The sequence below is a fragment of the Aulonocara stuartgranti genome (assembly GCF_965226115.1).
Source record: "Aulonocara stuartgranti genome assembly, chromosome: 3".
NCBI classification, from domain to species: domain Eukaryota; kingdom Metazoa; phylum Chordata; class Actinopteri; order Cichliformes; family Cichlidae; genus Aulonocara; species Aulonocara stuartgranti.
The window spans coordinates 60,272,940-60,294,599 of record NC_138941.1 but is presented as its reverse complement, the minus strand read 5'-3'; the positions used below and the strand labels follow the sequence as shown (position 1 = coordinate 60,294,599).

The following is a 21,660-nucleotide window of genomic DNA, read 5'->3' as shown; positions in this document are numbered from 1 at the left end:
CTGTTTATTTTTCCTGTAATTTGAGTTTTACGTTTTGTTAAAGAACAGCAGATTTCTTCTCTACAATTAAAGTGCGCCCCAGGGTGGCTGTGGCTACAATGTAGCTTGCCATCACCAGTGTGTGAATGTGTGCGTGAATGGGTGGATGACTGGATATGTAAAGCGCTTTGGGGATCTTAGGGACTAGTAAAGCGCTATATAAATACAGGCCATTTACCATTTAAAGAACACACACATACATATATGCATGTATGTATGTATATAAACATACATATGTGTAATAATAACAGTTAGCATAACAAAGAGAATAGACCATAAGTAAAGACTTGCAATCAAAAATAAACATTAAAATTTTAATGATAAGCAAGGGAACATTGGTAAATAGTTTTTGATAAATACAATTCATATTTGGTGATATGTACCCATACAGTGCCTAACTACTTCAGTCTAGAAAAAAATACTTGTATTCCTTTGAAAGAAGAAGCAGAGGTCCAGAAATGGAGCCTTGTGGAACATCAGAGAACAATTTTGTTGGATTTTGGAAGTCTTTTAAATTCCTTTCCAGTTCTACAGAGTACGGTGAACATCAGACTGACAAACAGAGGATGAAGGATGGTGATTAACATTCAGAACATGCAGACAGCATGGGAACAAGTGTGTGTGTGCATTAATCAATGTGAAAGCAGCAGGTCACCAGTTTGTTGAATCGTTTGTCACGGCGCCAATGCTTTTGTCCTGCTCGGACTGATGCACAGCGAGGTATAGCAACACATTGAGGGCCTCCAAATCTGTCTGGGAGGATGGGAGATGTTTCTCACAAACAAGTTCTTGTTGAAATCTGCTCACCAGACCACCAGGTAGCTACTGGAGCATAAAAGAAGTTTGGTGGTGCTGCAAAAACTATGTGTGTTTATCCCAACACGTTTTATAATGCAGCTTCATCAAATTTCTCCTGTGTCTCCCAGTTATGTGTGCGATGTCCTTTAGCATCATGCTCTGACACGCTAGCTTGGGACTGTGGTGGCTGGTGAGAACCGGGAGAAAAAGAAATGCATTATGAGACCTTTGTGTTTTCAAGTTAGTTAATTTCCACCTCGCTTTTACTTTCATTTCAGTCTGTGGTTATGTGAGCATAAACTGAGGTCCTAGTATGGTAACATAAAAACACTAATGTTATTAGTGTTTTTATTTTTATTTTTTTAAAAACCTGTTTAAGCCTTGATTATACTTTGAATCTACAAGTCCACTAGTGTCTGCTTGGGCCCAAGAAGGACACAAGCAGGACTGCCAATTTTCTGTGACCATGCAGACTTCATATTACAATGTGTCAGCTGCCCATGTGCCCCAGGAGGCATACTTGAGGCAAACCTGCCCTTAAGTCAAGTCAAGTTGGCTTTATTGTCACTTCAACTATATACAGTTAGTACACAGTGAAGCGAAACAACGTTCCTCCAGGACCAAGGTGCTACATGCAACATAAATTTACAACATAAATTGACAAGAAGGGCTACTGCGTCTCTAACTGTCCATGTCCTGTACAGTATAATCAAGGCCTCATGTTTATATTATAAAAACTACTTGGTTAGGTTAAGGCACTTCAAAAAAACGTAGTAAATTTGTGAATTATTTTAGCTAAAAAGATTATTCTGAGCCACCTGAATACACTATAACAGTTAAATAAGCTACATAAACATTTAAAGTAATCAAAATGTAGCTAACTGGTAAACATCGTAATGCTACATAACAGTGAAGATGATTCCTAACTTTAGTTGGTGAATCTGCTCGATTTCTATCTGTATGTGGTGAATATGTATAAAATATGTCTGTTATTATACGTGATACTTAATTTATGTGGGATAAAGAAGGAGAAATAAAGACAAATTTTTATTAAAGTAGGAAGCTAGGTTAGCAAATCTTTTTTTCTGAGACCAATATTTGTGTGATACTCTAAGCACAGCTCAAGCTTTTTATTTTGCTTATACTCTTTAAATATGAACTTAAACTTTATTCATGATACATATCCTATTTGGTTATCACTGGCTTTGAGGCTTGATTATTTTATAGTTGTATAAGTTTTAGCTTAGCTTTAGTTTTTAAGCTAACACTAAAAAGGTACTAGACTGCACTGTCATTTTTTGATGGTTTTTATATCGCAAGGCTTCTCACATACGAATGCTAATAATACTTTGCCTCCACAATTTCTTAATTTATCAATTCTGAGCTAGTCTAAAACTCAAACTAGATGAATAACCTTTCATTTATAAAGCGTATTGACGTTATAGTTGGATAGCTTTCTCTTCTTTTAATTAATGGCATGTCCTGCAGTGCTCTAACTAGTCGTATTGTTTCAGTAGGGTAAAAGTCGCTCTGTTGTGCTGTCAAGATTGATAAAAGGAGATGAATTACTCCCCATCGGTCATTTTTCTTCCCTCTTTGTGTCTATTGGGCTTTTCTCACTTTGCTTTCCCACTTTTCTCACGTCTTATTTTGGAGCTGTGACCTCCCAGAGTACGACTCCACAAAAGGATTGCCCCATAATTGGATTAGTATGCAAAAATCTAGTCCATCCCTACAGACACATTAAATTACATTCAAATTAGCCTCAAAAAACAGTTTTCTTCAAAAACATTTGACGTTGGGTCCATATTTGACGTTAACCCACTTTTTCAAGAACCAATTCTTCCTTTGGTCTTTGTCAGTGGTCTCTATTGGTGCACTGGGTATATAATAACCTAGATACTTGTAGCCTATTTTTATAGTTTCCCCTGAAATAATTGACATTGTTTTGAGGATGCCAGAAGTACCTTGATCTGAGTCGTTAATGACAAAATAATAATAGCTAAAATAAAATGGCTATTACTCCTTATAAGGACTCATTCAATGTCCGTTGACTTAATAGGACTCACTCTGGTTCAGAAAAGTCAAGGTATGCTTCTTGTGTTTAAAATTATAAATATTGGATTTCATAAAAAAGTATGATTTGTTTTCACACACATGGGAGAGGCTGTAAAAGTTCTGGTGCCATTTCTGATTGTGTTTTTAGGATCTCCGCCCAGTGTGAGTACTTTCACCTGTAATAAGATGCTAATGTAGGTTTTGTTTGACATGAGCTGCTGTGTTTATCCCATATCTCCTCCTCAAAGCAGCTGGAGAGCATTAACACATGTGTGTATGTGTGCATGTTGTTGTGGTAAGAATCCTTTTTGACAGAGAGGTTTGAATTTATAACTGGGGACCAGATTTTGATCCATATTTCTACGAGTTACCGTCTTTCATATTTGAATTTATTTCTTATTTATCCATATCACTGTCACCTACTCCATAGGCCTGTTGTTAGGTGGTGGAAGTAACAAAAAGGGCGCTGGATTGGGGGGGAAAAGGGACAAATATATCAAAATATCAAACTTTTATTATCCCTTCTTCTCCATGAAGCAAGAGTCAAAACGCATAGCTCACAAGCTACAAAGTAAAGGGTTTCTGATACTGGAGCTCTCCTGTACCTGGCCTCCAAAATGTTCAAAGTAGCAGCTAAGAAGACAAAAGAGCAGCCAGGACACATCCAGACAGGCCAATTCACAGCAGGCCCTGCGCTGGCTGTAACACTATCAGGCAATAAAGGATAAATGCACTCCAACAGACTGCTTCAAAGTAACACAGAATGCTCTGGAAAAACAACAAATATAAAGAAAATGATCCAGATCTACTTGTGCTGACAGAAACAGGAAGATGCATGCAACTGTAGAAACAATAAAATGACTGAAAACAAAATAATCAACCACAAACAGACGAAAACTAACTTCACAGAAAACAGACACGCAACAAATGCAAACTGATGTAAACCAAGGCCTTACTTCAAAATGAGACAAAAAACACAAAAGATGAAAGCAACAAAGAAGAGACACAAAACATAATTAGCTAAATGAATTAAATAAAACGCAAGTAGACACAGAAACACTTATGTAACTTTTTCATGTATTAAAATCATTTTCTTTTCTTTTTTAACTGTGAAGGGCTTAGCATGAAGTTTTCCGTGAAAATCCAAACAATGTGATGTTCATCGCACACTATCACAGATTCTTCATCCTGACAGCAGTCAAACTAGACTGTACTGTACACAAATGCAAACACAAAGGACTACATATTGCCACCCCAATGTACTTTATGTACATACAAAGATGTTTCTATTTGTGTATTTACTCTATATAGCAATCATTCGTAAATAGTAAGAGTTACTTGTAGAATTGTTATAGCTTCTAGTTGACTTTTTCTTACTAACCCTTGTGCTGTCATAATGTGTAAATTTGTCTAGTATAAGATTAACAAAGTCTATGACAGTCGACAGTTAGCAACACTAACTAACGCTAGCTTAGAAATTTGTTGTGGGCCTGATCTCCGACAACATCGAGACGGCCTACCTGGAGGAGATTAGGAACCTGGAGACCTGGTGCCAGGAGAATAACCTCCTCCTAAACATCAGCAAGACTAAGGAGCTGATCGTGGACTTCACTACAAAGCAGGCGAGGAATTACAAACCCCTCAACATCAGTGGCACGCCAGTGGAGAGAGTGGACAGTTTCCGATACCTGGGTGTCCACATCACTCAGGACCTGTCATGGTCCTGTCACATCAACACCCTGGTTAAGAAAGCCCGTCAGCGTCTCTTCTTCCTCAGAAGACTTAGAGACTTCCATCTGCCACTGAAGGTGCTCAAGAACTTCTACTCCTGCACCATCGAGAGCGTCCTGACGGCAAACATCTGCACCTGGTTTGGGAACAGCACCAAGCAGGACAGACGAGATCTGCAAAGGGTGGTGCGCTCAGCCGAACGCATCATTCAATCAGAGCTCCCTGACCTGCTGTCCATCTACACCAAGCGGTGCAAGTCCAAAGCTAGGAAGATTATGATGGACCTCTCCCATCCCAACAATGGACTCTTCTCACTGTTGAGGTCTGGGAAGCGCTTCCGCTCCCTTAAGGCCAAAACAGAGAGAATGAGGAGGAGCTTCTTCCCCCAGGCTATTCGGGGCCTGAACCAGGTGTAGGACTGGACTCTCCCAAACACGTCACTATAAGACTGGACTCTCATACACGTCACCACACGCACCACCACACATTTCCTATAATCCTATAATTCCTATAATTTATAATCCTTATCTTTATAATCTCTTCTGCTATTTGCACATTCTTTACTGTAAATTCCTAAGTTAATTTGTAAATTTTTGTAGTAAATTGTAAATATTGTAAAACTTTTCTTCTGTCATTTAATGGTCGGGCATTGTACAGCTACAAGCATTTCACCCCCATGTCATACTGTGTATGGTTGTGTGTGTGTGACAAATAAAATTTGAATTTGAATTTGAATTTGAATTTAGTCCACTAACGTTACCAAACAACTAGCTTCAAGCACAATACAGACTTAAACTTCTAAGGCCTGTTTTAGACTTCTGCTGAGAATCCTTGTGGAGCTTGAGGGGTAATTTAGGTAAGCTACAGTGGGGCAAAAAAGTATTTAGTCAGCCACCGATTGTGCAAGTTCCCCCACCTAAAATGATGACAGAGGTCAGTAATTTGCACCAGAGGTACACTTCAACTGTGAGAGACAGAATGTGAAAAAAAAAATCCATGAATCCACATGGTAGGATTTGTAAAGAATTTATTCGTAAATCAGGGTGGAAAATAAGTATTTGGTCAATAACAAAAATACAACTCAATACTTTGTAACATAACCTTTGTTGGCAATAACAGAGGTCAAACGTTTACTATAGGTCTTTACCAGGTTTGCACACACAGTAGCTGGTATTTTGGCCCATTCCTCCATGCAGATCTTCTCGAGAGCAGTGATGTTTTGGGGCTGTCGCCGAGCAACACGGACTTTCAACTCCCGCCACAGATTTTCTATGGGGTTGAGGTCTGGAGACTGGCTAGGCCACTCCAGGACTTTCAAATGCTTCTTACGGAGCCACTCCTTTGTTGCCCGGGCGGTGTGTTTTGGATCATTGTCATGTTGGAAGACCCAGCCTCGTTTCATCTTCAAAGTTCTCACTGATGGAAGGAGGTTTTGGCTCAAAATCTCACGATACATGGCCCCATTCATTCTGTCCTTAACACGGATCAGTCGTCCTGTCCCCTTGGCAGAAAAACAGCCCCATAGCATGATGTTTCCACCCCCATGCTTCACAGTAGGTATGGTGTTCTTGGGATGCAACTCAGTATTCTTCTTCCTCCAAACACGACGAGTTGAGTTTATACCAAAAAGTTCTACTTTGGTTTCATCTGACCACATGACATTCTCCCAATCCTCTGCTGTATCATCCATGTGCTCTCTGGCAAACTTCAGACGGGCCTGGACATGCACTGGCTTCAGCAGCGGAACACGTCTGGCACTGCGGGATTTGATTCCCTGCCGTTGTAGTGTGTTACTGATGGTGACCTTTGTTACTTTGGTCCCAGCTCTCTGCAGGTCATTCACCAGGTCCCCCCGTGTGGTTCTGGGATCTTTGCTCACCGTTCTCATGATCATTTTGACCCCACGGGATGAGATCTTGCGTGGAGCCCTAGATCGAGGGAGATTATCAGTGGTCTTGTATGTCTTCCATTTTCTGATGATTGCTCCCACAGTTGATTTTTTCACACCAAGCTCCTTGCCTATTGTAAATTCACTCTTCCCAGTCTGGTGCAGGTCTACAATACTTTTCCTGGTGTCCTTCGAAAGCTCTTTGGTCTTGGCCATGGCAGAGTTTGGAGTCTGACTGTTTGAGGCTGTGGACAGGTGTCTTTTATACAGATGATGAGTTCAAACAGGTGCCATTCATACAGGTAACGAGTGGGGGACAGAAAAGCTTCTTACAGAAGACGTTACAGGTCTGTGAGAGCCAGAGATTTTCCTTGTTTGAGGTGACCAAATACCTATTTTCCACCCTGATTTACGAATAAATTCTTTACAAATCCTACCATGTGAATTCATGGATTTTTTTTTTTTCACATTCTGTCTCTCACAGTTGAAGTGTACCTCTGGTGCAAATTACTGACCTCTGTCATCATTTTAAGTGGGGGAACTTGCACAATCGGTGGCTGACTAAATACTTTTTTGCCCCACTGTACATAAGTTAGAGATGGGGATTGTTCCTCTTCTGGGTCCCTGTCTTTGTTGTGGTCAGTTTTCTTTGGGGATAAACACATTTGTCTCTCAAGTTTTTCCAATTCTTTGTACATCCTCTTACATCCATAGTTTCGTCAATCGCTGAATTTGCTGACTTTTCTGAGTCCTTTTGGGGCTGTTATGGTTCAACTGTAGGGAAAAAGTAACGATCAATGCACATGAGGAATACTGAACAATCACAGTAGTTGCAGGCTGCGTAGACCTGATGTGAAGTTATATTTCTAGGGAGGTACGCTGCAGGTTATAGCACAGCTTTAACCTACATAAGTTTCAGAGGGGTTTGCGGTTATGATATAGCTTCAGATTTGTCGCTGAAGCATAGATCCCCAGTAAGCTGTGTTTCTTCTGCTAAGGTTAGCTAACACTAGTGACCCTGCTAACACAAAAAAGCTATTTACCAGCGCCTGTACAAATGTTATTACTGACACAATCAGGTCTGATTAGAAATGCTAGCTTAGCCTGTCAAATCACTTCTGCAGCTAACCCGTGTACAGTGATAATATCATGTTCAACACGTGATTCATTGATTTCATGTAATTGCACAAATTAATAATGTTACCGCTAACATATGCCGTTAGCTAGCATGTATCTGACATTGGCAACTTAATAACAGTTAACTTTTTATTCCAATATTCAGTACACATGCTAGTCTCTGATGTGTTGTACAACACATGTTGTACAGCATATATGTCATCACTGTTTAGCTCATCTTCACTGTCATGGCTGAAGACGTCGTTAATAACAATGGTTTGGAAAGGTCACGTAGAGTTTTCTGAAAGAGAGAAAAAGATGCAAATATTTGCAAAGAAGTGCTAAACAACTATCACACTCACAACGACCAAAAAGAGGCAGGGACAATGACCAGTATCAGAGATGCAAACTAACTCATAACAACCACAAACAGACACAAAATAACGACAGAAAGAAGAAGATCAAAGTGAAACTAAAGATTAAAAAATCCATCGAGTTAAAAAAATGAGAACAAAATAACAACTTAACCCAGACATAATGCCTTCATGCACAAAGTCCTCACAAGGTCTGAAATAGTTCCTGGTCCCCACATGAACAGATTCATAGGTACACCCACACACCCGCTGAGCAGCCTGTCACTCAACTCCATTCACCTTTTAGCAGCGTCTCAGCAGGGATCACATCAACACTCATTCAGCAGGCACATCTCATCCCTCCTCAATCTTTCAGCACCAGTTAGGTTGTCTCAGCAGGGGGATGGCGGCTCAGTGTGTCCGTGTGTGTGTGTTTCTATAATCGACCCTTAATCCCCTCCCAATCCCCTTCTTCTCTGAAGGAAGAAAGGCAGGAGAAGAATGAATAACAGAAATGAGAGGTGGATGAAAACAGCTTCTGTCCTCCTGACTACAACTGCTGCTCTCAGCATTGGTAATTAAATCTGTTTTCACACATGCAAAGCAGCCACAGTGTTCGATTCAGTTACATCGGACATGGCGTAGACTTTAACCTTAAACTCGTGTGAGGACAGTGCAGGTAAAACAGCTTTTGTCAGACACTTTTTAGGGAATGGTTCTGCACTTTTAACAGGCAGATCTACAGTGTTGTGCAGGGCGTCGCCAAATTAAAGCCATTGTTATCTCTTAGAAACAGTTATTAATGCTTTTGTCACATCTTTATGAGTTGGACAAATTCCGCCTCGATTGTAAAGGCTTTAAAAACCTCAGCTGCTAGAGAAAAGCTAATTTTCTCAACTGTGAAATGCAAACCTCATTTGATTTGAAGCCATTCATGGATCAGTGACACAAAATGAACTCCATAGTTTGACTCACTGAGGTCCTTTCGTCTAATAACCAAAGGTGACCCAGCTTTAAAGGCTGCTGCTCTGGAGCGCCATGTAACTATTTTTTTCCCCTCCAGTGACTTCCTGTGGCTGTGAGCAAAAACAAAAGTTAGTATATGACTCTGCCTGAACTATATAGAGACTAATCAGGCTTAGGTGTGTAATCACTCCCAGAAAATCTACGTTGAGCCAAAAGAAAGTCCTGAAATTGTTCCAGAACTTTTATACAGTGTGTTGAGTACACCGTTATTGTTTCCTCACTGCTCATCTAATGAATCCTCTATTTTAATTATGTTTCAGTTTGCAGACGTTTATATTTATTGGTTGTATTTTTTTATATTTTATATTTTCTTTGCACCAATTAGAAATCTGGCACCTATCTATACAGCATGTTAGCTTAATGCAGCTGGGGGTGATAACTTTTACGATGCCTCTCAGCAAGTTTAATTGGTGTAGGTGTCCAGAGTTGTAGCTGTATGGCCATGCAGAGAGTGGGGGGATTGTGGGAATTCAACTCATGCCAAGTCTTTTTTTGTTTTTTTTGTTTTTTTTGTTTATTTGTTTGTTTGTTTGTTTGTTTGTTTGTTTTGGGGGGGGGGGGGTTGCCAGTGTCTCACAGGAGGATTTTTTAAAGTATAATGAATTTGGGTCATAATTAGTTATTTTAAAAATGCTAAATATGTCAGTTATGGCTCAAAATATATTAGCAAGATATGCTAATATATGGATGCGTCTAAGCTGAAACCCCAAATCTGTTACCAGGCAGAAGAACAGCTGAAATATCAGCAGGGGAAAAAGGGAAGAATAGAATCATCCATCCATAGAATAGAATAATAGAAATAAAAAGAAGAAGAGAGAAAGGAGTACCTGGTACCAGGCTACGGTAAATGCCTACAAAAACAATGCCATGGACCATCAAGTCTGATGAAAAGCCACAGCAGGTATAAATGACGTCACAGGACTATTGGCTGTGATGCTATAATGACACACGCACATTAGGTGGTCCTCAATTGTTATGGAAAATGACTAAAACCGAGTTGAGCTAAATTACCAGTTCAGCTGGTAAAGGGCTAGTCCACAGGTCCAGTTCAGTGAGTCCAATTAGTGAAGTTGAACTAGCTGCTACAACCACCTAGTCGCCATTCACCTGTCAGTCAATCAAAAGGCCACACCCCTAACAGTTGTTATGATGGGTTAAGTTAGCAACAGAGATCAAAACTGTTTCTGCAGGAGTCTGTCAACATGTTCATTTAAAGTTCAACACTTTAACGCAGGAGTCTGTGGGAGTCCCAGCCTCCAGTGGTCGTTAGAGGAACTGCAGTTTATGTCCTTTTTTTGGCATTTCCAGCTCCAGAGGTGATGATGTGTTTAAAGGCCCCACAGGGATTTTTGGTGGAAGCTCGGAAGTAAACAAGGAGTTTAAAGTGACACCAAGAATAATGACTTTATTTACTAATCAGTTTTCTGAGTTTAACAAACAGGAGCTGAGCCTGCAGCTCACACACACACACAAACACACACAGCTCTGCAGACACACTGCCAGCTCACTCTGCCTCCCTGTGTGTGTGTGTGTGTGTGTTAGGCCATTTGGTGACTTTGGAAAAGCTGCGACCTCAGCACAGTTCCCAGGAAGGTGGTTGTGATGAATATGTGAGAGCCACATTTTGCTGTGCTAGGAAGTTGTGACCTCTCTGCATTTTGGCTGGTGTGGAGGTGGTGAACGCGGTGGAGGACGACGCTCTGTGGTTTGAGCTCTGTTCTGTTTTTGTTTTTCTGCCGTGGCCTCATACCTGACTCACAAACCTATTGCAGATCCCTGAGAGCTCCCCCTCTCTGGCCCCCTCTCCCAGTCCCACACCCGCTTTTCTCTTGCAGCCTCTCTTTGCGGTCATGACGTCACGCCCCCTCCCATCCACAGTGAGGAGGAAAACTCGTGGCTGTGCGCAGAGGAGGCCACAGAGAAGCAGATCAGTGATCACAGACCGGTTTACTTCAGCTTCACCATGCTGGACACGCTCACCTTCCTCCTGGAGAAGCTCTTCCTCCTCGCGCACATCAAGCTCTCCAGCCTGCTGCCTCCTCTGGGCGTAGAGTGCGCAGAACCGCCGCCCACCAGCAAGCGCTGTGACCGGGAAGACTCACCGCCGCTGCCCGCCTCAGCCTCTCACCGGTTCCAGCGGGGAGACCTGCTGGAGGTTCCCCGGACTCTCTTCACTCACTTTGGCATCTACCTGGGCGACGACCGGGTGGCGCATCTCATCCCGGACATCCTCCCGGCGCTGACCGCCGACATCCGCCAGATCGAGGAGATGGTGACCAACACACGGCTGCTGGTAGGAGTCATCGCGAAGCGCGCCAGCGTGCGCGTGGACTCTGTGGAGGACTTCGCGTACGGCGCCGGGATCCTGCTGAACGCCATGGACCGCTCGGTGCGCAAGAGCCCTCTGGCCGGGGAGGAGGTGGCGCTGCGGGCGGAGCGGCTGGTGGGCACCGTCGCCTACAGCCTGCTATGGAACAACTGCGAGCACTTCGTCACCTACTGCCGCTACGGCACCGCGCAGAGCCTGCAGACGGACAAGGTGAGCCCGAGCCCAAGACCGACCCGGCGTGTTTGCTGGGTGTTTTATGTCTAATATCTCTCCTGATGGTAAACACATCGCAGTGAACAGGATCGATGAAGGAGAACCTGCTCTGTTTATGTGTCGTTGTATTTCCATTATAAAAAAAGTTCTGTAAACAAACTTTAAGTTATATTTGCCACAAGGTTTATTGCCCTCTTTGCCAGATCGATCTTGAAAAACAAATTTTTGGTGTCACTGACACTCAGAGTGACTCCGTATCATTTATGACAGATGTGTGACACATTTTAACAAATTATAGGCCAACAAGTCATTTATGACAGTTTAAGTGTAATTTTTGGCGCAACATCAGAGCGACAGTGACAGGGCTGCACTGATGCTTCACAGTGATACACTTTATTCACGGTAAGCAGAAACAGTTTGTTCTGCTGTAAATCTTTATTTATTCTCAACCTTTTGAATGTGGAGTCGAGGTGCATCCAAGCGTGTTTAAAAGGCTGTAAACAAAGCCCTGTTTTCCTTTTCTTTTACAGCAGTCATTCGATTTTGAATGTGTAGATGGTTTGTGAACTTGAGGCTGGATTTTTAAATGTGGGGCCACAAAAAATCTGAATCTGAACTCTTTATCTGTTACCTAGTTTGGTGCAGATGGCCGTGGGTGCTGGCAGAAAACGTGACACTGACTCAGACCTCAGGTGACATTCACAGCTCAAACTCTGGTGTCATTACACATTTTTAACGAGGAAATAGAACAAGATTCATGCCCTCATCCTTTTCGGTTTTTACATCTTTTCAAAGCCATCCACTTTGCCAGATCGGACCCTTTGCCGGGCTGATTCTAGACCACGAACCGCATGTTTGACATCTGTTTAGACTGATGAAGTAATATTACAACAGTTTTCACAGTGAAACACACTAAAAGTAAATAGTCACCTACATGACATTATTATTATTGATTGAATGCAATGACGTTACTTTAACATAGTAGCTTTTATCACTTAAGTGGCCTAAAAATAAAAAGAATCACAGCAAACAGGATCACAGCATCGTTTGCAGCTTAGGTTCACAAACAGTCAGTAGTTAGTTATTATTATTGCTGTAGAACCAGCTCACTGTGTTCTGCCATGCTCTAGTCTGGCTGCAACTTATTTCCTGTCCACAGATCTTTAAAAGTCCTACAGAGAGTAGAAGAGAGGAGTGGAAAGAAGCCATAATAGCAATAATCACGGCTAAAAACACATCCAAAATGAATGTGTGTGTGTGTGTGGGGGGGGGGGGGGGGGGGGTCTCTTTGTGCAGCTAACTCTGTTCACCGCAGTGATTTATTCAAGAGCTTTAAGTCTTCATTTTCAGACATTAAAAACAACATTTACAGCTCTCTGCCTTTGTTTCCAAGTGAATGTGAAGCTGCTTCTGAGCAGAAAAGGAAAATCTGGGTCACTCCTTGGAAAAGTCCTGAGAACAAGAGCTGCATTCAGACCAGAGTCGCCTGCCAGAAACCAAAAGGCAGCAGCAGAATCTGGGCTGGTACGCTCTGATGATGATAATGATGATGATGCAGCAGAGGCTCCTGCACATCAGAAAGCTGACCTCTCTGTGGTTAATTCAGATTGTGGTTAGGCATCACAGAAGCAACTCTGTTTGAGGCTGTTTGAGTTCAGATGGGTGCAGTCCTTTTGGGTTTGTCCAAATATCTGAAAAACTAGAGACACTCCAGTCAGCCTCAGCTTTACTTTATGCCCCGTGCTAATACAAAATGCTAATGAGAAAACAGATTATTAGCATGTTACACCATTTTCACCAGTTCCTCTGAACATCTAAGTTCAAAGTAAAAAGTTCGAAGTGAAATGTTCATTACATTTGACATAAAAGCACCAAAAAGTAAAAACAAACAAAAAAACTGACAGGTAATTAATATATTGAGTATTTAACACTCAGGAATATCATTTATTATTATTTGAGCACCAAAGCTATTTTTAGCTAACAGTTTACTTGCTAGCTAGGATAACTCAGCAAACATTGTATTTTTCTGTTGTTTTTCTTTGTTCGTGTTTAAGCAGTGCCTCAGTCACACATAGAGACCGGTCAGCGACCGCCTGGGAACCTCCAGTCTATTCAGTTTGATTCATTTTATTCATTTCATTTTATTTTATTTTCATTTATTCATTTTATCTATATAGTCTCCTAAAGGGGCTTTATATTCTAAGGTAAAGACCCCACAATGAAACGGTCACTAGGTTGCTGAAGGGCGCTGCACCAACAACTTCCTTGTGATTGCATTGGTCATTAGAGGAAGGTTGCCATGGTTGCCAATAGTTTGCCTTAAATACAGATTTTACACTCTAAGCTTTAGTGAATCTTTAAAAAAGTGTGACTCAAAAAACTGAACACAGTAAAAGTTGTGGCTTACTGCAAAAACCCACACACATGTAAAAAAGAAAAAAAAGAAGGCAGCTCTTACTTTGAAGGTCAATGATTCCTGATTTACAGTTTGCGTTATTAGTGTCACTACTGCTTGGCGAGTCATAACAACTCAGCATCTTTCACACAAACTGCAGGTGACCGCAGCTATCAGTTAGCGACCAAGTCAATCGCGAGGATGTTTTTAGTGCACCACCAAATACATCTTTACGACCACTTTCACGCCACCAACCCCGTTAAAGTATATACACAGTTTTGGGACACAGCTACAGTTTCCCTAGCGACCAGTGGTTGGCAAGCAGTCTGTAGGCCTGTGGAACTGGGGCTTAATGCACTTGACCTACACGTAAAAAAAACAAAAGGCAAACCAGTTAACGTCACAGGGGGCGCTGTCTTGCACAATGTGCAGAAGAGAGACCTCTAGTGGTAGAAAGCTGTACATGCTCCTCAGCTAAAAAAAACAAACAAAGGAAAAATACATTTAAAAGTTTATTTTCTTGTACATTAAAAATATATATGTATATATCCATTTCTGAACACACATACAAAATGAAAATTCTTGCTGTATATAAAATATTATCCTATCTTATAATGAAACTGAAGCTAAACGCAGCAGGAATAAAGAACAGACTGTGGTTTCTCTCTTGCAGCAGAGAAACTTTCCCCTGATCAAGTTTCACTTCCTGCAATCTCTAACCTAAACATCAGACCTGTCTGCAGCCTCAGAGTCTGCCTCTGCAGGTTCATTTCAAGGGAGGCTAGGGGCCAACAGAAGCTCTTAAAAGGACCTCTGAGGGCCCCTCACAAAAATAAACATCAGGTCAATTATGGTCGTTATTCTGCTACAAGAGGTCGGCTTAGAGAAAGTCTTAAGACTGGTGCTTTGCTTCATTTGTATCAACCACAAAAAGCTCTTTGATTTGAGCTTTTTGGGTAGTCTTTGGGGGGAGGGAGTAGAGTGAACTTATCCTGTGTCTAATAGTTTTATCTGTGTATTGAGCGAATCACTGGGTGTAAATTGAAAAAAAAAGGCCTATAGACCAACCAACCTACCTGCTTTACACCTTGGAAAACTGCTGAGTGTTTTGGGGAGTTGCCCTGGTTTTAAAAACTGTGTCACGTTGATTTGATTAGGGTTTTTTCCTCTCTGTTCACTGAGAAATAAAATTAATCCTGAGTTTATATTTGTCTTGTCACATTTAAAGCTCTTCAGCTGCTCTATTAATATGATCATAATTAATTTTGTGCCCGTTTTCGTCCTCTCTCTCCAGTTTTGCGAGTGGCTGAAGTTGCTGATCCGGGACCAGCGAAACGCCATGCTGACAGCACTGCTAGGGCTCCTTTCCATGGCTTATATGGGAATATCCGTCAGCACCGCCCTGCCAGCCTTCCTCATCCCCTTCACCTTGTGGATGGCGAGCTAAAAGCCGCCTGGAGCTGCACTTACTGTCAGCGTTCAAGCCTTACCGCTGGTTCAGAGCTCACTGAGCCGCCATATTGGAAGACCAACAGTGTGAACGCAGTCTTCTGCAAACATTTTAACTTTTCAAAAAACTTTTTAAAATTGTACTTCACCATCTGGTAGCTTTTTTCTGCTGCACAGAAAGTGATTTGCTTTTTATTTTTTCAGTTTTTTGTTTGTCTTTTTTAAAAAGAGGAAAAACTGGAGATGGGTAGTTAACAGAATTAGCAACAGGCTCAAAATTCACCAAAACTCAAAAATGTTGTGTCTCCAACGCAATTTGGTTGACTAATGATGTCTCAAGGTGAAAGGTTGTGCTGGTAAAGGAACCAAAGATGACTTATTTATTTTTCTATTGAGACCATACATACGGTTCTGAAGGGTTTATTGACTTGAAAAAAAAATTAACTCTTTCCATCTTGACCGTCTTAAAAGTCAGTCGTTTAATTTCCCTCCGTTTGAATGTTCCTTTTAGTACTGTAACCAGGTGAAGCTCGTGTGTAAATGTCTGCAGATAGTCTACATGACCTGATTGTTTCCTAACAGTCACAAGCTTTTGTACAGAATTATTTTTTACCTTTGTAACAATGTGCTGTGTTTTATATGTAAATAAAGGAAATGGAAGCAAACATATCTTGTATTCCTTATCAGCCACATAACCACATCGTCAATTCCACCCTTGTTGGAGTCTCCGAGGTTCTTCTGTCAGTCAAGGATGTGAAAGTTAGAAAAACTACTTTCCTTTTGTTAGAATTTTTAAGTCTTGTAAATGATTTTTACCAATGAAATTCAAAGACCTGACAAAGTGAAGAGATTCAACACTGAAACATTTGGGGCTGCATTTCAGTGCCGTTGGAGATTTTGATGAAATGATGAAAAGTAGCGTCCAACATAAAAATGTATGATCCACCGTGCAGAGTCCAGACTTCAACATTACTGAAGCAGTGTGGGATCATTTTGACAGAACAGAACGAAAGGCAGGCAGCATCCAAAGAAGAGCTTTGAATGTCCTTCAGGAAGTCTGGAGAACTATTCCTCAAGACTACTTATAAAAATTACAATAGAACATTCAGGCTGTTTTAAGAATAAAGGTGGTCACACCAAATATCCACTTTCAAGCTTCGTCCCAAGTGTTTTGCTTCATACAACGCTTCTCATGTTTCTCATTATAAACGTAGTCTTCTGTGGATTGGTACACTGTTACCTCCATCTGTTGGTGACATGTGGGAACTACAACTACATGGAAACAATGGCTGCAGCTTATATTATCTGACAGATGGTAAGATTATGTTTCAAATCAAGTTTGAGATTCTGCATCAAGATTTTAAAGTTTATTTGTGACCAAGGCACGGCTCTTTGATCACATTTAAGACTCTAAAATGTTGTTAGAGATCAACGTCAACAATGTAAAATGTGACTGTAGAGTGTGCTGCTCAAAAAAGGCTCTTAAAGGTTCCCAGCAGTTTCTAATCCCCTCTCTGCCCCACCCACCAGCAGAACAAAACCACACCGCAGACAGCTCCACTTTCCCCTTGGTCTCCTCTCGACATGTTTCCCCTGCCGCTCCTCGGTCTGCTTTTTATCTCAGCCTCGGGATTCGAGCCACCGGCGGAGAAGAAGAAAGAGAAGGAGAGTGAAGAGGAGCCGGAGTGTCATGGAGGGGAGAAGAGGAAGAGTAAATATGACACAATATTCACCAGAGGAGACCTGCTGGAGGTTCCCAGGACTCTCTTCATACACTTTGGGATTTACCTGGGTGGAGACAGGTAAGGGTGACAGACAGCTAGAATATCAGTGAAACAGTTCAAAGGTTTAAATTCTGTTTCAAAAAAGTGAAAATGTTTTTCCTTCCTTTCTCACCAATGACTCACACTTTCCATTTATTTTTCATGACTCCTTTCCTTTCCACAGAGTAGCTCATTTCATCCCAGACATCATGCCCGTCATCTCCAGTGACCAGTATCGGATCAGTCAGATGGTCTCCAACACCAGACTCCTACTTGGAGTACTGGCTAAGGTACACCAAGTGGTGCAGCAGCTGAGCATCCGGTTTAATGTGCAACAGCTTATTCTCTCATATCACATGACAGCAGGTAAAGAATCAGTCGTAAATGAGATCTAACCCGTGTCTTGTGTCTTCAGTGTGGCAGTGTGAGGGTGGACTCAGTAGAGGACTTTGCCTATGGAGCAGACATACGGGTCAACCCTATGGATAAGGTGACATCAGGACAAAACAAACATTTTAACTTCTTTAACATCTTATAATTAAAGTACTTAACACATTATTCTATTATTGATAAATCCTTAGTCTAAATAGTAATACACCCAAAGGCACTTTATTGGTATGAGATGTCATAAAGTTACATTTAAGGATTCTTTATACTATTTTTATGCTAGACTGTGGGCTTAATATACATGAACCCACTGTTGGGTTAATCCAAATTAGTGAGTAAAAAGAGAAACACTTGCCTGTGAAGCAACACCTTTTATAGCTTTAAACTGAGAAAAAGAGAGAACACGATGTTGTTTTTCAAATGTTTCTGGCCAACAAACTGGGAACTAACCTTCTAAATAAATGTTAATCTGAAGGGATTATAGATGTGGCAACAGCTGCAGGCAACGTAGGGTTATGGTAAATACTCGTGTACTTATATAGCGCTTTTCACCAATATTAAGTGCCTTTTTACTACAATTTGAGTGCTCTTTTTTTTTTTTTTACTACAATTGTGAATATAAAGCACTTTCCTACTGTAATCGGGCACTTAATCACTGTTCTGCTACTACTGAGACCTCAAAGTGCTTTTTTACTACAAGTCCTATTCACACAGTCATACAAACACTTTTTTCCTGTGCTTGAGCATTTTATCAAACATTCAAACACACACCCACACAGAGGAATCCTGGGGTTTGGGATCTTGCCCAAACATACTTCAACATGCAGGCTGCTCTCTTCTGTGTGCAGGTATTAAGCCACGCAGTGCTGAAAGGGGAGGATGTGGCCAGAAGGGCAGAGAAGCTAGAGGGAGAAGTGCCCTACAGCCTGCTGTGGTACAACTGTGAACACTTTGTCATGTACTGCAGATACGGCACTGTCATGAGCTTCCAGACATTTCAGGTGATCTTAGAGATGATAATGTGTTTTTTTCTTATTAATAGATGCATCTTAAAGTCACGTTTGGAAAATCAATCACACAACTGCACGACTGTTGTCAGTTTGTCTTTTATAGCTGATAGAAAGCTCAACTTATTATTGTAGTTCTCCTCAGTTTATGTGGAAGCACTGAAAGCAGCTGTAATGGCACCACTTGTTCGTCTCTGGGTGGGTAAATGCCACAAAATTCAACATTCAAGGTCCAACTCCTCAGTGGGCGGCATGGATTCAAATCCTGCTCCTGACTTTGGAAATGAAAAATGGAATTAAGAAGTTAAGCTGCTGAAATAGCAGTTGAAGCGCTTGTGATGTTTAAACTATGAAGGTAACTGACTGTCACAGTAAAGCAAGAACAGGACAGGAACCTCCTTGCGATCAGGGGAAATTAGCAATTTCATTGAATTTCTTCATATTTAGCAACCAATCTGGTCAACCAGCTGTTCACCAACATCTTTAATCTCTTGGGGGTCTTTTTTTAATGGCAAGGCAATTGCACAGGAGACCTGTAATCCACAATTTGGATTACCTGCATCCTCCTGGTTGGCAAATAATTGCACTTTATAAAAGCAGACAGATTGCTAACCTGCTGCTTTCAATCGGTTTCAGTCTGCAATACCAGTGTGTGACATTCTTCACTAGGGGGCGCCACTCGACAGCATATCAGTGAATGCATTTAAACAACCATCGGACAATCTATCCTCATGTAAAAACTTCTCACCCAAACTCTGACCTTAAGGCTCAGAATCTCTGAAAGAACAGCAAACAGCTCCTCCAACAGTGAACACACATCAGATCATGCTTCTTTCCTACACTTCAGCTGCGAAGCAGTTGTTTCCTGCTGCAGATTAACACTGACCACAGATCAGACCAGCCTGCCTCTTTAATAGGGTTAAGCCTCCCTGTTGCAGCAACAGGCCCTGAGTGAAAGCTCTTTTGTTGTTGCTGCATTGTTCCGAGGCCGTCTGATTGCAGCATGCGATTAAAAGCATGTACCATAATCGTGAAAGAAGGCAGTGCATGAACTGGAGGAAGACGAGTGTGGCAATTAAAGTGAAATTTAAAAAGAGCAAAGCGGCTTAAAGAACGTCATTTGGATAGAAGACTTGTAAAAAAGCGAAAGTTGTAATTAAAGACAGCTGTGTGGTAGCATGGCAGTACCTTTAAGATTAGACAATTTATCGGTCAGCTGATAAACAAGCACAAAAGCATGTGTTGTGGATGGTTTTCACTTGTTTCAGAAGTGACTGTCTACAAATGTAAAGCTATGAAAACCAGATTACTGTGCAACTACTCCATCTAGTGGAAACACAGTGCTGATTTTAAACTCTGCACTGCAGTCCAAAAGAACACACACTCACTGGCCAATTTATTAGGTATACCTTGCTAGTACTGGGTTGGGCCTCCTTTTTGCCTTCTGAGCCATCTTAATTCTTAGTGGTCCAGATTAAATAAGGTGCTGGAAACATTCCTCTGAGGTTGGGGTCCATATTGACATGATGTCGTCACACAGTTGCTGCACATTTGTCAGCTGAGCATCCATGATGAGCAGTTCTACTACGTCCCAAAGGTCCCAAATAGATCCGGTGACTTTTGATGCCATTTCAACTCAGCGAACTCATCGTCACGTTTGAGAAACCAGTTTGAGATGATTTGAGCTTTGTGGCATGTTAGGGGCAACTATTCATCAGGAAGATGGGTACAAGAAGGGACGGACATGGTCAGCAGCAATACTCAGATGGGCTGTAGGTTTAAAAAAATCCTCAGCACCATTACACCACTGGCAGCAGCCTGAACTGTTGTTACAAGACAGGATGGATTCATGCTGTTTACAGCAAATTCTGACTCTACTATCTGAATGCTGCAGCAGAAATGGAGACTCATCAGACCAAGAAGCATTTTTCAAATCTTCTGTTGTCCAATGTTCTGTTTTTGGTGATCCCGTGCAAACTGTATGTTTAGTTTTCTGTTCTTAGCTGACAGGAGTGACACCCCTGGTGCAGTTATCTGCTGCTGTTGGTCTTTTACATATCTTGGTTGCATCGAGTGGTTATTTGAGTTACTGTTGCTTTGCTATCAGTCAAACCAGACACTCTCTGACCTCTGACATCTGACATCAACCAGGCATTTTCACACGGAGTGAAAAAAAAAAAAGTCTCTGCAAACCTCAGAAATGGTTGTGTGAGAAAATCCCAGCAGATCACCCGTTTCTGAAACACCCAACAAATCATCTTAAATCATCTTTCTTCCCCATTCGGATGCTCAGCAGGTTGATCATGGCCCTAAATGCACTCAACTGCTGCCATGTGATTGGCCGATTAGATATTTTTGTCAAAGTGCAGTTAAACAGGTGTGTCTAAAGTTAGGCTTGTGACTGTGACACTGGGAAAATTTCAGGTACCACTCTAATAAAATAAAAACTTTTCCTTTCAATTCATTTCAACACAAAACTGAATATTTGCCCCCTATACACGTCAGTGTATTTCTTTCCTCACACTATAAGACGAGCAGATTAAGGGTTTTAAATTACCATCACTATAATAGATGGTTTTACATTATTGCCTTTCTTCTTCTTCTCCTCATCAGTTCTGTAAGACGATGAGGAAGCTGCTACTGAGTCAGCGTGTTGCCAAGTCAGCGGCAGTGCTGGCACTGTGTTTGGTGCTTTACCTGCAGGCTGTGAGTCTGTGCTCTGTGCTACTGGCTGTTATACTGCCTTTCCTCATCTGGATGGCCTCGTGAAGAAAAACCAGCCATTCAAACTTGCAGAAATTTGCCCCCTGAACAACAAAACATTCAAAAAGGAAAATTCAATAAAATATTTAAAGTTCAATAAGTGTTGAGTCCTGGCATTTTACAGACTTTAAATCTGAGTCATCACCAAGAGAAAAAATGTTTGGAGTCGAGGAGAACAAGAAAAATAAGCTTGCCTTATTTCTTGTATGTTCAAGTCATATATTAAATAAATTTTTATTTTAATTCAGCAGACTTGAGTCTCTGTCTTTTCCAGGTTACTTCAAGTGTAGATCTGCTTTAATCACAATTTTAGTTCAAGAAGCAAATTTATTAACATAACATGAT

At 41.3% G+C, this 21,660-nt stretch overlaps 3 protein-coding genes across 3 annotated transcripts in view; all 3 read left to right on the top strand.

The window, feature by feature from the left end:
• Positions 1-2,880: 2,880 nt before the first annotated feature.
• LOC309698633 (uncharacterized protein) overlaps positions 2,881-21,660 on the top strand; it is a gene marked incomplete at its 5' end in the record, with an annotated part of 421,704 nt that continues 402,924 nt past the window's right edge. The window contains 3 exons of the mRNA XM_082521209.1: positions 2,881-2,926; positions 3,044-3,089; positions 4,478-5,371. Of these exons, the coding sequence (XP_082377335.1) occupies positions 2,881-2,926; positions 3,044-3,089; positions 4,478-5,042 (657 nt within the window). The 3' untranslated portion in view covers positions 5,043-5,371. The remainder of the gene's footprint in view (positions 2,927-3,043; positions 3,090-4,477; positions 5,372-21,660) is intronic.
• LOC309702039 (lecithin retinol acyltransferase-like) lies at positions 10,719-16,060 on the top strand. Its single transcript, XM_082526431.1, has 2 exons — positions 10,719-11,548; positions 15,241-16,060. The coding sequence occupies exons 1-2, from the start codon at positions 10,973-10,975 to the stop codon at positions 15,391-15,393; spliced, it is 729 nt and encodes a 242-aa protein (XP_082382557.1). The 5' UTR covers positions 10,719-10,972; the 3' UTR covers positions 15,394-16,060.
• lratb.2 (lecithin retinol acyltransferase b, tandem duplicate 2) lies at positions 16,665-21,646 on the top strand. The gene is made up of 6 exons (XM_082526430.1): positions 16,665-16,710; positions 16,926-17,197; positions 17,343-17,448; positions 17,574-17,648; positions 18,394-18,546; positions 21,166-21,646. The coding sequence occupies exons 1-6, from the start codon at positions 16,708-16,710 to the stop codon at positions 21,319-21,321; spliced, it is 765 nt and encodes a 254-aa protein (XP_082382556.1). The 5' UTR covers positions 16,665-16,707; the 3' UTR covers positions 21,322-21,646.